Source organism: Eumetopias jubatus, unplaced genomic scaffold (assembly GCF_037043125.1).
Source record: "Eumetopias jubatus isolate StellerSeaLion01/CBP00866 unplaced genomic scaffold, mEumJub1_p1.0 scaffold_4, whole genome shotgun sequence".
In the NCBI taxonomy this organism is placed as follows: domain Eukaryota; kingdom Metazoa; phylum Chordata; class Mammalia; order Carnivora; family Otariidae; genus Eumetopias; species Eumetopias jubatus.
The window spans coordinates 149,149,994-149,164,638 of record NW_028274810.1 but is presented as its reverse complement, the minus strand read 5'-3'; the positions used below and the strand labels follow the sequence as shown (position 1 = coordinate 149,164,638).

The window sequence follows — 14,645 nt, the reverse complement described above, 5'->3', positions numbered from 1 at the left end:
CAATTATTTCTTCATTCAGTTGTGTTAATGTTGCAAATATCTCTATTACTCTCCAGGGATACACAACAAAACTAGCTAAGAATGGTACTCACATTTTATTGATATGACTAACAATTATTTAAAATAATCCAGTTCACCACTTGTTCAAACCATCTGAACTCTCATAAAGTAGAACAATGTAACAAATGTACTGGGTATATCCTGGCCAAAGTATTATCTTTAAAAAAAATTCCAAACAGTATTGATGATACAAGTATTACATCACCTTCCTTTTTTCTCTATAGTTTTGTGTCTATCTTAAAGTACATTACAATAAATGAGCTTCCATGACCATGATCAAGATCTTCAGTAGAAAAAATTTTACCTTGAAGTTATGAAGGTCTCATGCTTGTGCTTCCCAAGTTTGAATCCTTTAGTAGTCTTAGTTCTCCCTGGAGATGATGGTTCTGACAAAAATGAGCGCTCTAATTCTGAATGCAAGTCAAAGTCACTACAGCATTTTTCAGAGAGCTCAATTAAGTCAACTTTGACCTGCAATCATAAAAATTAAACATAATGAGAAACACATCTTCAATGTAATTAATAATGTAACATTTGATTACAGAAATTCATATTTCCTATAGATTATATTTAACTTTTATAATAAATAAATTATAGGTCTGTGCCTTTCCATCATCCTTTTTTTTTTAAGATTATTTTTAAGAAATCTTTACATCCAACATGGGGTTTGAACTCACAACCCCAAGATCAAGAGTTGCATGCTCCACCAACTAAGCCAGCAAGGCACCCCTTTCCATCACCTTTTCAAAAAGCAACATCATTGGTAGTTAAAGAAAAGATATTGGAATTCAGCTGCATTTTGGGGTGGGGGGGGTGGCATTCCTCCTCAAAGAAGGGCTGTTAATTTTGGGAGACCTCTGCTGTCTGACAAGGAACTCAGGATTTATCCATATAAATTAACAAAGTAGCAGGCGCCTGGGTGGCTTAGTCGTTAGGCGTCTGTCTTCGGCTCAGGTCATGATCCCAGGGTCCTGGGATCGAGTCCCACATCAGGCTCCCTGCTCAGCGGGAGGCCTGCTTCTCCCTCTCCCACTCCCCCTGTTTGTGTTCCTGCTCTGTCTCTCTCTGTCAAATAAATAAATAAAATCTTTAAAAAATATATTAATTAATTAATTAATTAATAAAGTAGCATCTCCAGAACTCTTCCAAAACCACCTGAAAATAACATACTTTGTAAGCCTTGTATAGTCACAATATCTATAATAAAAGGATTCTGTGCCACAGTTCTCAAAGTTCTATGCATTAAATGAGGGTCCAACCTAAGTTTACTTCCAGAGAAATAAAAAGTATGTTTCCTTAAGTTTTATTTAAATTTAGCAAACCTAAAAGACCCCAAATTTTCTAAGCCACGTAAAGTTACAATCTTCATTGCAAGATAGTTGCGTTTCAACATAAAAGTTATAAAACAACTTCTAACACAAATATTTTAGATCTGTGATACTAAATATGGTAGCCACTAACCACATGTGCCTATTTAAATTTAAATTAATTAAAATTAAATCAAAAATAAAATTCAGTTCCTTAGTTATACTAGCAACATTTCATTACTCAATAGTCACATAAAGGTAATGGCTACTGAAGGACAGGGCAGATTACTGAACATTTCTGTTACTGCATAAAATTCTATTGGACAGAGAAGTTCTAAAAAATCACTGAACAATTTACACTAAAAGAGAAATTAATTTTCTTTTTAAATTTTTAAGTAAGCTCTATGCCCAACCTGGGGTTTGAACTCACAACCCCAAAATCAAGAGTCACATGCCTGGGTGGCTCAGTTGGTTAAGCGTCTGACTCTTGATTTTAGCTCAGGTCATGATCTCAGGGTCCTGGGATCGAGCCCTGTGTTGGGCTTCCGAGCTCAGTGGGGAGTCTGTTTCTCCTTCTCCCTCTGCCTCTGCCACTCCCTCTGCTTGTGCTCTCTTGCTTGCTCTCTCTCAAAAAAATAAATAAAATCTAAAAAAAAAAAAAGTCACATGCTCCACTGACTAAGCTATACAGGCACTCCAAGAGAAATTAATTCTTTAATGCAATTTAAATAAAACTTTATGTGATATTTTTAAAAAAGGGAAAGGAGCCCTCAATATACTAAATATACCTTAAATGTAAAGTAAACAATTTAGTCTCGTGTGCAATGAGACATGATAAATACTAATACTTTTTGGACCAGAGAATATCCAAATATATTTATTTTTTTGATCAAGGGGAAAAAAAACAATATATGGTACAATAATATGTAACTGAAATCATCCTCCCTAATACAGCTCTGAGAGGCATAAATCAGGGTGCTTTAAATTTTAAATGTTTAATTATACTCTTACCTATTCACAGCATTATGTTTAAGAATATGAAGTCCCATTTGTACCTATATTATTTTAACGAATTGATTCTTTACATTTCCCCCAAATTAGGAGCAGATTGCCAAAATACCATCCCTCTCCTTAAACCCCAAAACAGGAATAAACTGTAATTTTGTGGGATACTTTTCTCTATTCTATACCCTACAAATATAAGAAAACAAAGTGCTTCAGGGTCCTTAGGCAAAAACATAATTTTTCCCTAAAAAAATCTCATTCTCAAATATACAGATCACTAATTAGAAAGAACTGAGTGTTCTAGATACCATTAGTGGGCAACTGATATAAAAATAATGCAGTACTAGTCCCCAAATGGGCTTTTAACAGCCATATGCTATCTAACTTATTTTAGTGCTAATACACACAAAAAGCAAAAAAATCAACAATAACTTTTTTCTAATATTTAATAATAAAATTACTTATACCAAATCCAGATCTGTATCAATCTCTTCGGCCTGAAATGGAGTGAACCACATGGATTTCAACTGATCATCCATGACATCAGCTAGCACATATGCAGTCCTAGAACAAGAAAGGTATTTGGTAAAACGCAGAATTCCAAAATCAAATATTTTAGCTTATCTTCTAAGCAAAATCCGTGGAAGGTACAATTAAAAATGGTACTCTCACCTTAAAACTATTAGTAAAATTAGTACTTAAAAACCGAGTTTATTACATTGTACCAATGGGTACGGAAACCATATATTTACTTTTTCTAAATTTAGGGAATAATTCCATCAAACTGAATAGTCATTACACTTCAAAAGTACAGTGCTCCAAAGATCAAGAGGCATATAACCTCTAGAACAGGGATCAGTAAACTATGGCCCCTATTCTGAAAGCCTGCTTGTGTACAGCCTATAAGCTAGAAATGGTTTATTTTTTTTTTAAGTTTTTTAAGAAGCCCTAAGAAACAAACAAGACGCTACAGAAGAATAGGCAACAGAGGCTGAATGTCACCTACAAAGCCTAGAATTTTTATATCTGGCCCTTTACAGAAAAATAGTTTGCTGGCCCTCTTTAGACCCCAGTCATTAAATACCCATTATCTACTTAGCCACAAAACATTCCTTGTTTTACCTATTGTTAAACAGATTCTGGAGAGATTCTGGAGCTGAAAGTACTGGTTCTACATCCTGGTCACCAAGAGGTAAAGGATCACCAGATGACTCCAGCATCTGCTTAAGTCCAACTACATTGTCCAACAAAGAATCCAGATTGTCATCATCTTTTGAATGTTCCTAGATACAGACAAAAGCAGAATAAGATGATGCAGGTAAAACTCAAACAGTTATGCCCATAATCTACTGACTCTTTAGTAGAAAATGTTATATTTTTTTATTACTAAGAAATTTGGAACACCGTCAAAAACTTATCAACTTAATATTAAACATGTTCAAATAAAACAAACATGAAAAACACTTGTCATTTTATTTCTAAAGAATGGTAGCAGGGGGTACCCTGCATTCAAACAATAGATAATTCAAAAACTACTGCCTTCTTCCTTAAGATTCATAATAGTATGGAGGACTTCACCCCAAATTATTAATTCAAAGAGTATTTCACACTTTATAAGCATCCAACTGAGGGTTCACTATTTAAAAAGGTCACTACGAAAAACTTGTACTAGTCAAAGAGAAAAGAAAATGTATCTTGGGAATGAGCTGTTTTTATCTTGTTTCTGTTTTTCTTTTTTTACCAAAACAAGCTTCTCTAGTTCAAGGAACAAATTTTCTGGACTTTCTTCTTTGCTTTGTAGAAGCTGTTTTAACTCTGCAGCATTAATACTCATTGTCCGTGATGGATGAGCTCCCTCTACTTCCATGAGACCACTATCATCTCCACAACATCCCTGTAAATGTCACACACAAGTTAAATTTGAGAGCAGAGAAATTTGCAAAGATGCTTCCAAACTTATTCGATATTTAAGCCATTTGCTGCAATCTTCCCCTCAATGTTTTGGTTTTACATCAGTATAAATGGCTAGTTTTAAGAAAGATTTAGTCAGCTCAAGGCTGAAATATGTCTCTTTGAATAAGACTCACATAATAAATAGATAAGCACACATATTCATTTTATTAGCAGCCAGATTTCTCAATAAAAACATCCAATGTAAATACAATGGCACTTGCAGGACATGTAACATACTAACTGATTCTCAATAAAATGCCTACTATAATAAAGAACTGATAGAACCTGAATTTATCTTTCTGGAGTTAAGGCAAACAACTAAAGAAAACAGTAACTACCATATTGAAGGCTATATTCTGTGATGAAAAAAGTTAATATTTCCTGCTTTAAAAAGCCATATAATAAAATGAATTCTGGCATGATAATAATTTAATACTAGAAAATTCATCTAGCAAACCAAATCTTGGTTCATGAAAATAAATCTATCCACATTGTCACATGTGATAGGACGCTTAAGTAGTTCCAAATCTTTAGAACACAATCCCACTTTATTATTTTCATTTAGGTATAATTAACATATGGTATTATATTAGTTTCAGGTATACAAACAGTGAATTGATATTTGTATACATGGAGAACTAATCACCACAGTAAGTCTAGTTACCATCTGTCACCATACAAAGTTAATACAGTATTAATGACTATATTCCCCATGCATTGCCCATTTTATTTTTTTTTAAGTTTATTTATTTTTTAAGTAAGCTCTACACGTGGAACTTGAACTCACGACCCCAAGATCAAGCGTTGCATGCTCTCCCAAATGAGCCAACCAAGCACCCCATATTAAACGGCTCAAAATGAATATGGTCTCTTAGAGGAGACTATACACACCAATCTAGATGCAGGATTTAGTATTTTCAAATAGGCATTAAAAATACAAATTTCCTTTGGAGTTCCCAATTTATGTCTTATAACTGGACAAATTTCAATGAAAATTATTCTTTTTTTTTAAGGATTTTATTTATTTATCTGAGAGAGAGAGAGAGCACAAGCTGGGGGGAAAGGCAGAGGAAGAGGGAGAAGCAGACTCTCTGCTGGGCAGGGAGCCTGATGAGGGCCTCGAAACCAGGACCTTGGAATCATGACCTGAGCCGAAGGCAGATGCTTAACTGACTGAGCCACTCAGGTGCCCCAAATGAAAATTATTCTTAATAGATTCCCACTCAAACTGACACTATGCCTGAAGCACATTTGTACCTTTCATAAACACTAGACTGAGGAAGTCACCTACTGTTGTGTTAAGGAAGAGGGTATATAGTTTTAATGAGAAATTCAATAAAACATTATAGGAGTTTTATTTGCTTTATTTGAAGGTGGGGTAAAGGGTAGGTTGACAATGGTCTAGACTATGTTTTATTTTTTTTTAATTAAGGTAAATGAGTTAAGAATAGAGTGCACTGACAGAAACAGACTATACAGGGTTCTCTTTAAAGGAACTGTCCCCTAAATGTTGATAAAATGGACAAATTAAAAGACTAAATATATTATATAGAATATAAGTATATTAACCAGATTACAAATTATCAAGGTATCTGCTTCTTTCCTCACTCTGTTATTCATATCACTTTCACCAAGAGATATAAAGTTTAGTGTAGCTGAATCAGAAAATATTACAATGGTCATTATTTTTAAAGGTCAGAGACAACAGACTAAATCAGTTAAAAGAAAGGGGGGAGAACTTATATCCACCCAAAAACCTGCACATAGATGTTTATAGCAGTTTTATTCATAATCACCAAAACTTGGAAACCACCAAGACGCCTTTCACTAGGTGAATGGATAAATAAAATGTAAGATAGCCACACAATAAAATATTATTCAGCACTAAAAAGAAAAGAGCTATCAAGCCATGAAAATATATTGAAGACTTGCTATATATTGTATGATTTCAATTATCTAACATTCTGGAAAGGCAAAACTATGGAGAGGTAAAAAGATCAGTGGTTGCCAAGGGTTAAGAATAAATAAGTGAAGCACAGAAGATTGAGGGCAGTAAAATTATTGTGCAGGAAACTACAATGGTAGATACACATCATTATACATTTGTCAAAAACCACAGAATGTTCAATACCAAGTGAACCCTAATATAAACTATGGACTTTGATATGGATTATGATAGTGAGTCAATGTGGATATTGGTATGGATTGTGATAATGTGTCAATGTAAATCCATCGATATATCATTGTAATGCAGTAGGTTAGTAGGTTGATAGTAAGGGATATTAGGGGATAATAGGAGATAGTAGGGAAGACTGTGCAATAGTAAGGGAGCCTGTGCATGGGGGATATGGGGGAACAAGGAGTATATGGAAACTTTCTGTACCTTCCACTCAATTTTGCTGTAAACCTAAAGCTCCTCTAAAAAATCTTAAAAAAAGGAGGATAAAAAACTATGAATTAAAATATTCAGAACAATGCAAATTTTTCATCTCTCCATACTATCTCTTTTTCATTATTATGAGCAGAAATAGTTTTGAACAAAATAAAATGCACTTTACATTTTAATTCACTTACTTTGTACTAAAAGCCATCTTTACAAAATCTAGGGTTGAATTTAGCACAATTTGAAATATTCTGTACACACACTACTATTAGAAATAGTAATAAAAGAATTTTTTTAAGATTTTTTTTTTAAGATTTTATTTATTTATTTGACAGAGAGAGACACAGTGAGAGAGGGAACACAAGCAGGGGGAGTGGGAGAGGGAGAAGCAGGCTCCCCGTGGAGCAGGGAGCCTGATGTGGGGCTCGATCCCAGGACCCCGGGATCATGACCTGAGCCAAAGGCAGACGCTCAACCAACTGAGCCACCCAGGCACCCCTAGGATTTTATTCATTTATTTCACAGAGAGAGATACAGCAAGAGAGGGAACACAAGCAGGGGGAGCAGGAGAGGGAGAAGCAGGCTTCCCACTGAGCAGGGAGCCCGATGTGGGACTTGATCCCAGGGGCATGGGATCATGACCTAAGCTGAAGGCAGACGCCCAAAGACTGAGCCACCCAGGCACCCCAGTAATAAAGAATTTTTAAGAAGATTTTTAAAACCATACTCTACAAAATTATTTCAGGAAAATGAAAATGAAAATTCTATTAAATTTGTCTGTGATACAGTTTCAAATCAAATTGTATTCATTTGTCAAACACAGCTATTTGTATTAAACACAATGCTTCATATTAAATATATTGTTTGTGTATTAAATATAATGTTAATTATAAATACATATATTTATGTAGTATAATTATAAATAAATATTAAATATAAGGCTTGTATTAGATCATACAAGACACTGTACAAGTACTCTGGGAAAAAGCTAGAAAGATATGCTTTCTGACCTAAGTGAGCTACTCTTCAGAAAGTAGGATGGGAAATGGTAAAAAGGCCTGTAAACGATCTATGAAAAAGAAATCTAATAACATCCTTTAAAGTGTACAGAAAGAAAAGTGATCTCAAAGGCTTCACAAAGTGGGATGAATTAAACAGGCACTATGAACAGATCAGTTTTATCAAAAAAGAGAGAGATCAAAAGCTAAGAGAAGCATCACCAAGGAAAGATGTGTATATGTAGATGAGATTTAAGGATGATGGCATAGTATAAAATGTTTCTAAGGAAGAAGTGGTTGCAAAGGTAGCTTTTTGGTCATACAGTAAATAGTCTTGAATGCCATGCTAAAAAGTTTGGAATTTATTCAACAGACACCAAAAGTTATTGTAGGATGGAGGGACATGATCTGAGGTCTGATTTACAAAGATATGAACTCACACAGAACTATTCAGAATATATGAGAGAAGTAAATGTTTTGAAGGAAACTGGAAAGAAGGCTGATAACAATACTCTGCAAGAAAATATAAATAAAGGTATAAGAATTAATTCTTAAAAACCTATATATAAATTCTGGAGTGGAAAAGTACAGTAACTGAAATAAAAAATTCAGTAGAGGGGCTCAACCTTAAAGATAGGTCAGCTGAGATGATCCACTTTAAAGAACAGAAAGAAAAAAGAACGAAGAACCATAAACAAAACCTCAGAGACCTGCTGGGTACCATCAAGAGCACCAACATACATATAATAAGAACCCAAGAGAAAGAGGAAAGAGAGAAAGAGTCACAAAGAATATATGAAATAATGGCTGAAAACACCCCAAATTTAATGAAAATCATTAATCTATACTTCCAAAAGGACGAATAAAATCCAAGTAGAATAAACTCAAAGGAATTCATACTTAGACACACTATGATCAAACTATTGAGAATCAAAGTAGCAAAAGCGACTCAGCTAATAAAAGGGATCCTCAAAAGATTAACTGATTTGTCATCAGAAACCAATGGAAGCCAGAATTTAGAGAGAAGACATATTTGAAGTGCTGAAAGAAAAATGCTATCAACGAAGAGTTCTATAACTGACAAAACTATCCTTCAAAAAAGAGGGGAAAAATAAGACAGTTCTAGATTAAAAAAAAAAAAAAAAGAATTCACTAGCAGACCTACTCCACAAAAAATACTTAAGGGAATCCTTCAAATTGACATGAAAGGACATTAAATAGCAACTTACATCCACATGAGAAAATAAAGAATGTCAGTGAAGTATATATAGGTAAGAGGCAATAGTAACATATTTTTGTTTGTAACTCTTCTTCTCCTATCTGAACTGAAAGACAACAAAATAAAGCAATGATGACAAAACTGTGTAGATGGGCTCATAATGTATAAAAATGTAATTTGCATGAGGAATAAAGCTATACTGTAGCATCTTTTATATACTATTAAAATTATATTGTATTAATGTGAAGTAGATTGTATTCAATTAAGGTGTTAAATGTAGTACTCAGGAAAACCACTAAGAAAATAACTTAAAAATAAAAAGCAAAAGAAATAACAAAAAAAGTTAAAATGGGGACACCTGGGTGGCTTAGCTGGTTAAGCGTCTGCTTTCAGCTCAGGTAGTTATCCCAGGGTCCTGGAATCAAGTCCCACATCGGGGTCCTTGCTCAGCGGGGAAACTGCTTCTCCCTCTACCTGCCGCTCCCCCTACTTGTGCTCTCTCTCTCTCTCTTTCTGTCAAATAAATAAATCTTTAAAAAAATAAGTTAAGGGTGCCTGGGTGGCTCAGTTGGTTAAGCGACTGCCTTCGGCTCAGGTCATGATCCTGGAGTCCCGGGATCGAGTCCCGCATCAGGCTTCCTGCTCAGCAGGGAGTCTGCTTCTCCCTCTGACCCTCTTCCCTCTCATGCTTTCTATCTCTCATTCTCTCTCTCTCTCAAATAAATAAATAAAATCTTTAAAAAAAAATAAGTTAAAATGGCAAAGCAGTAAATATCTATTTAACACAAAATATAATAGAGATAAAGAGAAAAAAGATTATGTAGAAAGTAAATAACAAAACACCAGACATAAATCCTATCAGTAATTAAACATAGATTATACCAATCAAAAGAAATTGGCAGAATGTAAAAAAAACAAACACAATCCAACTATATGGTATCTACAAGGGACACACTTTATTTTTTATGTAGGCTCCACACCCAACATGGAGCAGAACTCACAAGCCTGAGATAAATAGTTGCATGCTCCACCAACTGGGCCACCCAGGTGCCCCAAGAGACACACTTTAGATTAAAAGATACAAACAGATTGAAAGTAAAAGGGTAGAAGAAAAATATATACCATACAAACAATAACCAAAACAGAGCTAGAGTGGCTATACCAGTAATTCAAAATAAAGATTTAGATATAAGTTATTATGAGACATAAGTTATTATTAGAGATGAAGAAAGACATTTTATAATAACAAAAGCATCAATCCATCAGGAAGACAAACATGAACATATATGCACCTGACAGTAGAGCTCAAGATGCTGGAAGCAAAAACCTGACAGAAGTAAAGGGAGAAACAGACATTTCAACAATAATAGTTGGAGACTTCAGTCCCCTACTTTCAGTAGTGGGTAGAACTGGGCAGAAAATCAACAAGGAAACAGAAGGCTTGAACAACTATAAACCAACAACTCCTAAAAGGCATGTATAGAACATGCAACCAAACAGTGGCAGAAGACTCATTCTTCTCAAAGGCACATGGAATATTCTCCAGGATAGCACATATCCTATTCTGTAAAACAAGCCTCAACAAAGTATGCTCCCTGACCACAATGGAATGAAGTTAGAAATCAATTACAGAAGGAAATTTGGAAAAGTCACACCTATGTGAAAATTAAACACACCCCTAAATAACCAATGGGCCAAAGAAAAAATTACAAGGGAGATTAGAAAATCCTTAGAGATGAACAAAACCAAAAACATGACATGCTACAAGCAGTGTACAGAAGAAAATTTATAGCTGTAAATGCCTACATTTAAAAAGAAAAACATATAAATAGAAAATATCAAATTAATAATAACCTAACCTTCCACCTGAAGAAATTAGAAATTGAAGAGTAACCTCAAAACGAGTAGAAGAAAAAAACAGTAAGGATAAAAGCAGAAATGAACAAATAGAGAACAGAAAAATAATAGAAAAAATCAAAGAAGGGGCGCCTGAGTGGTTCAGTTGGTTCAGTGTCCAACTCTTGATTTTGGCTCAGGTCATGATCTCAGGGTTGTGAGATTGAGCCCTGGTTGGGCTCCTCGCTCAGCAGGGATCTAATCGGGATTCTCTCTTTCTCACTTCCTCTGTCCCTCCCCCTACTGCTCACTCTCTCTCAAAAAAAAAAAAAGAAAAGAAAAAGAAAGAAAGAAAAGAAAAAAATCAAAGTAACCAAAATTTGGTTATCTGGAAAGAAAAAAACAACAAAACTGACGAACCTTTAGCTAAACTAACCAAAAGGAGGAAAAAAAGAGAGAAGACTCAAACTATGAAAATCAAGAATGAAAAAGAGGACACCATTAACAATCTTACAGATGTAAGAAAGTTTATAAGGAAATACTGTTAACATCTATATTCCATCAAGTTAATGTAGTTGAATGAAGAGGAATAAATTCCTAAAAAGCCACAAACTACTGAAACTGACTCAAGAAGAAACAGAAAATCTGAATAGATTTATATTGAGTAAAGCAATTTAATTAGTATCAAAAACACTTTACACAAAGAAAAGCCCAGGTCAAGATGGCTTCACTGGTGATTCTACCAAATGTTTAAAAAATGAATACAATCCTTCACAAATGCTTCCAAAAAATAAAAGCAGAAAGAACACTTAACAGAGTTCACTCTATGAGACCAAAGATGCCACAAGAAAAAAAATCTGTAGACCAATACTCCTATAAATAGAGACCCAGGAGTGCCTGGATGACTCAGTTGTTTAAGCATCTGACCCTTGATTTTGGCTCAGGTCATGATCTCAGCATCAGGACTGAGCCCTGCATCAGGCTCCATGCTCGCATGGAGTCTGCATGGGATTCTCTCCCTCTCCCTCTGTCACTCCTCCTGCTCTGGTGAGCACTCTTTCTTTCTCTATAAAATGAATAAATAAATCTTAAAAAAAATAGAGACCCAAAATTCCTCAATAAAATAAAACTGAATCCAGCAACATATAAAAAAGACCATACATCAAAAAAAAAAAAAAAAAAAAAAGGATCATGTATCATGACTAAGTGGGATTTATCCCAGGAATACAGGGCCAGTTCTACATGTGAAAATCAATCAATATAATATACTACATATCAATAGAACATGGAGAAAAACATGATCATCTCAAAAGACAAAGAAATAGCATTTAACAAATACCACAAACTTTCATGATAAAAACATACAACAAACTAGGAACAGAAGTATTTCTTCAACTGATAAAGAGTATCTATGAATAACCATAGCTAACACTGTATCTCATTGTGAAAGATTGAAAGTCTTCTCCCTATGATCAGGAACAAGACAAAGATGTCAATTCTCGCTCTACTTTTATTCAATATGTACCGGAGGTTCTTGCAGGGGCAATTAGGCAAAAAAAAGAAAGAAAGAAAGAAAGAAAGAAAGGAAGGAAGGAAGGAAGGAAGGAAGGAAGGAAGGAAGGAAGGAAGGAAGGAAGGAAGAAAATAAAGAAATAAAGATGGTACCTGGGTGGCTCAGTCAGTTAAGCGACTGCCTTCGGCTCAGGTCATGATCCTGGAGTCCCGGGATCAAGTCCCGCATCGGGCTCCCTGCTCAGCGGGAAGGCTGCTTCTCCCTCTAACCCTCCCCCCTCTCATGTACTCTCTCTCTCATTCTCACTCTCTCAAAATAAATAAATAAATCTTTAAAAAAAAAGAAAGAAAGAAAAAGAGAGAGAAAGAAGTTAGACTATCTTATTTGTAGATGGCATGATCTTGTATATAGAAAATCCTAAGAAAACCACAAAAAAACTATTAGAACTAAAAAACAAGTTCAGCAAAGTTATAGGATACAATATCAATATACAAAAATCAACTATATTTTTCTAAACACTAGCAAAGAACAATTCAAAAATGGAAAGTAAGAAAAAATTCCAATTTACAACAGCATTTTAAAAATTCCCAATTTTTTTTAACTTTTTTTTTTAAGATTTTATTTATTTATTTGACACAGAGAGACACAGCAAGAGCAGGAACACAAGCGGGGAGGAGAGGGAGAAGCAGGCTTCCCACAGTGCAGGGAGCCCGATGCGGGGCTTGATCCCAGACTCTGGGATCATGACCTGAGTGGAAGGCAGATGCTTAACCAACTGAGCCACCCAGGCATCCCAAAAATTCCCAGTTTAGAGCCATAAACTTAACAAAAGAGGTACAAGATCTGTATATTGAAAACTACAAAATATCTCAGAAAGGAATCAAAGACAATCTAAATAAATGGAAAGCCATGCCATGTCCATGGATATGAAGATTTAATAGTATTAAGATAGTAATACTCCCCAAATTGATCTACAGATTCAGTACAGAATCCCTATCAAAATCTCAGCAATCTTTTTGCAGAAACTGATATAGAGACAGAAAAGTAGATTAGTGGTTGCCGTGGCCTAGGAAAAAGGGGGAATGGGGAGTTTCTGTTATAGGCACAGAGCTTCTTTTCGGAATTCTAAAAGCATTCTGAAATTAGATAGTGGTGATGGTTGCACAATTCTATGAATACACTAAAAACCACCGAATTGTTAGTTTAAAGGGGTGAATTTTATGAGATGTAGATCATATATCAATAAAAATGTTATGAAAAAAGCAGCAGCAAGAAGGAAATCTAAGGTAATAGTGGTGAAATACAAAGCAATGAAATATGAACGTTTTTATGAATAAAACTGACAGGAATGACGGCTGCTAAAGAGGATGAAGAAAAGGGGGAAGTTGACTATTATTTCATCATTTCTGTCTTTTTCTTTTTAAAGATTTTATTTATTTATCTGAGAGAGAATGAGATAGAGAGAGCATGAGAGAGGGGAGGGTCGGAGGGAGAAGCAGACTCCCCTCTGAGCAGGGAGTCCAATGCGGGACTCGATCCCAGGACTCCAGGATCATGACCTGAGCCGAAGACAGTTGCTTAACCAACTGAGCCACCCAGGCACCCTCATTTCTGTCTTGAAGGGCAAAGAAGATCATGATATAAAAGTAGGACAGATAAAAGATAAATCAAGTGTATGTGGGAAGATAATGAATTTGGTTTTGGATATTCAGAGATTCTATCAAGTAGCCAAGGGCAAGGAGAGGAAAGAGAGAGAGAGGAGAGGAAAACAGAGGAGAGGGAAAGGAGCCAGGTATGATACTAGAAGGTATAAGATCTACGTCATAGAAATGAAGCAATGGAGGGGGGGCATTTTCCTCTGATTAAGGAAGGAAAACAATTGGTTAGAAAGAACAGAGATAGAATCTAAGAGAGAGTGAAAGGATTTAGAAACCAAACAGGATGACCTTGATCTTCTCAGTGAAAGAGGTGAGAAAAGGAAACACATTGATAAGGGATGAATAAAAGCATTAATTAGCAGTCCTGAGGGCCCAGTAGCTCTTGGATAACAAGAATGAACAGTGGTTAGTGATTTTTGATTAGGAACTATTTAATTGATGACGTGTGTAAGAAAATCTGTCAAACTGATTTATTAAAACACACCAGAGGATTTGATAAAATAAGCTAATAAGTAGTCTTCCATTAAGTAAAAACTCTAAAATTTCTTTACAATAGCCACAGTCCTACCATTAAATATGCTCTTTATCTTTCAGAATCAAAATCTGATCTTTCAGAATCAAAGCATCTGGTAAACTTAATCGCTTTAATAAAGTATATCTGACACAAAACAAACACAAATTTGCTGATAAAATTGGCACAAAAATAACTACAA

General features: G+C 35.0%; 1 protein-coding gene across 1 annotated transcript in view; it reads right to left on the bottom strand.

Moving 5' to 3' along the window:
- The window catches only part of VIRMA (vir like m6A methyltransferase associated), a 61,330-nt gene that overhangs the window by 3,050 nt on the left and 43,635 nt on the right, over positions 1 to 14,645 (bottom strand). The window contains exons 18-21 of the mRNA XM_028110490.2: positions 4,114 to 4,266; positions 3,495 to 3,655; positions 2,840 to 2,936; positions 365 to 531 (exon numbers count right to left, since the gene is read on the bottom strand). Of these exons, the coding sequence (XP_027966291.1) occupies positions 365 to 531; positions 2,840 to 2,936; positions 3,495 to 3,655; positions 4,114 to 4,266 (578 nt within the window). The remainder of the gene's footprint in view (positions 1 to 364; positions 532 to 2,839; positions 2,937 to 3,494; positions 3,656 to 4,113; positions 4,267 to 14,645) is intronic.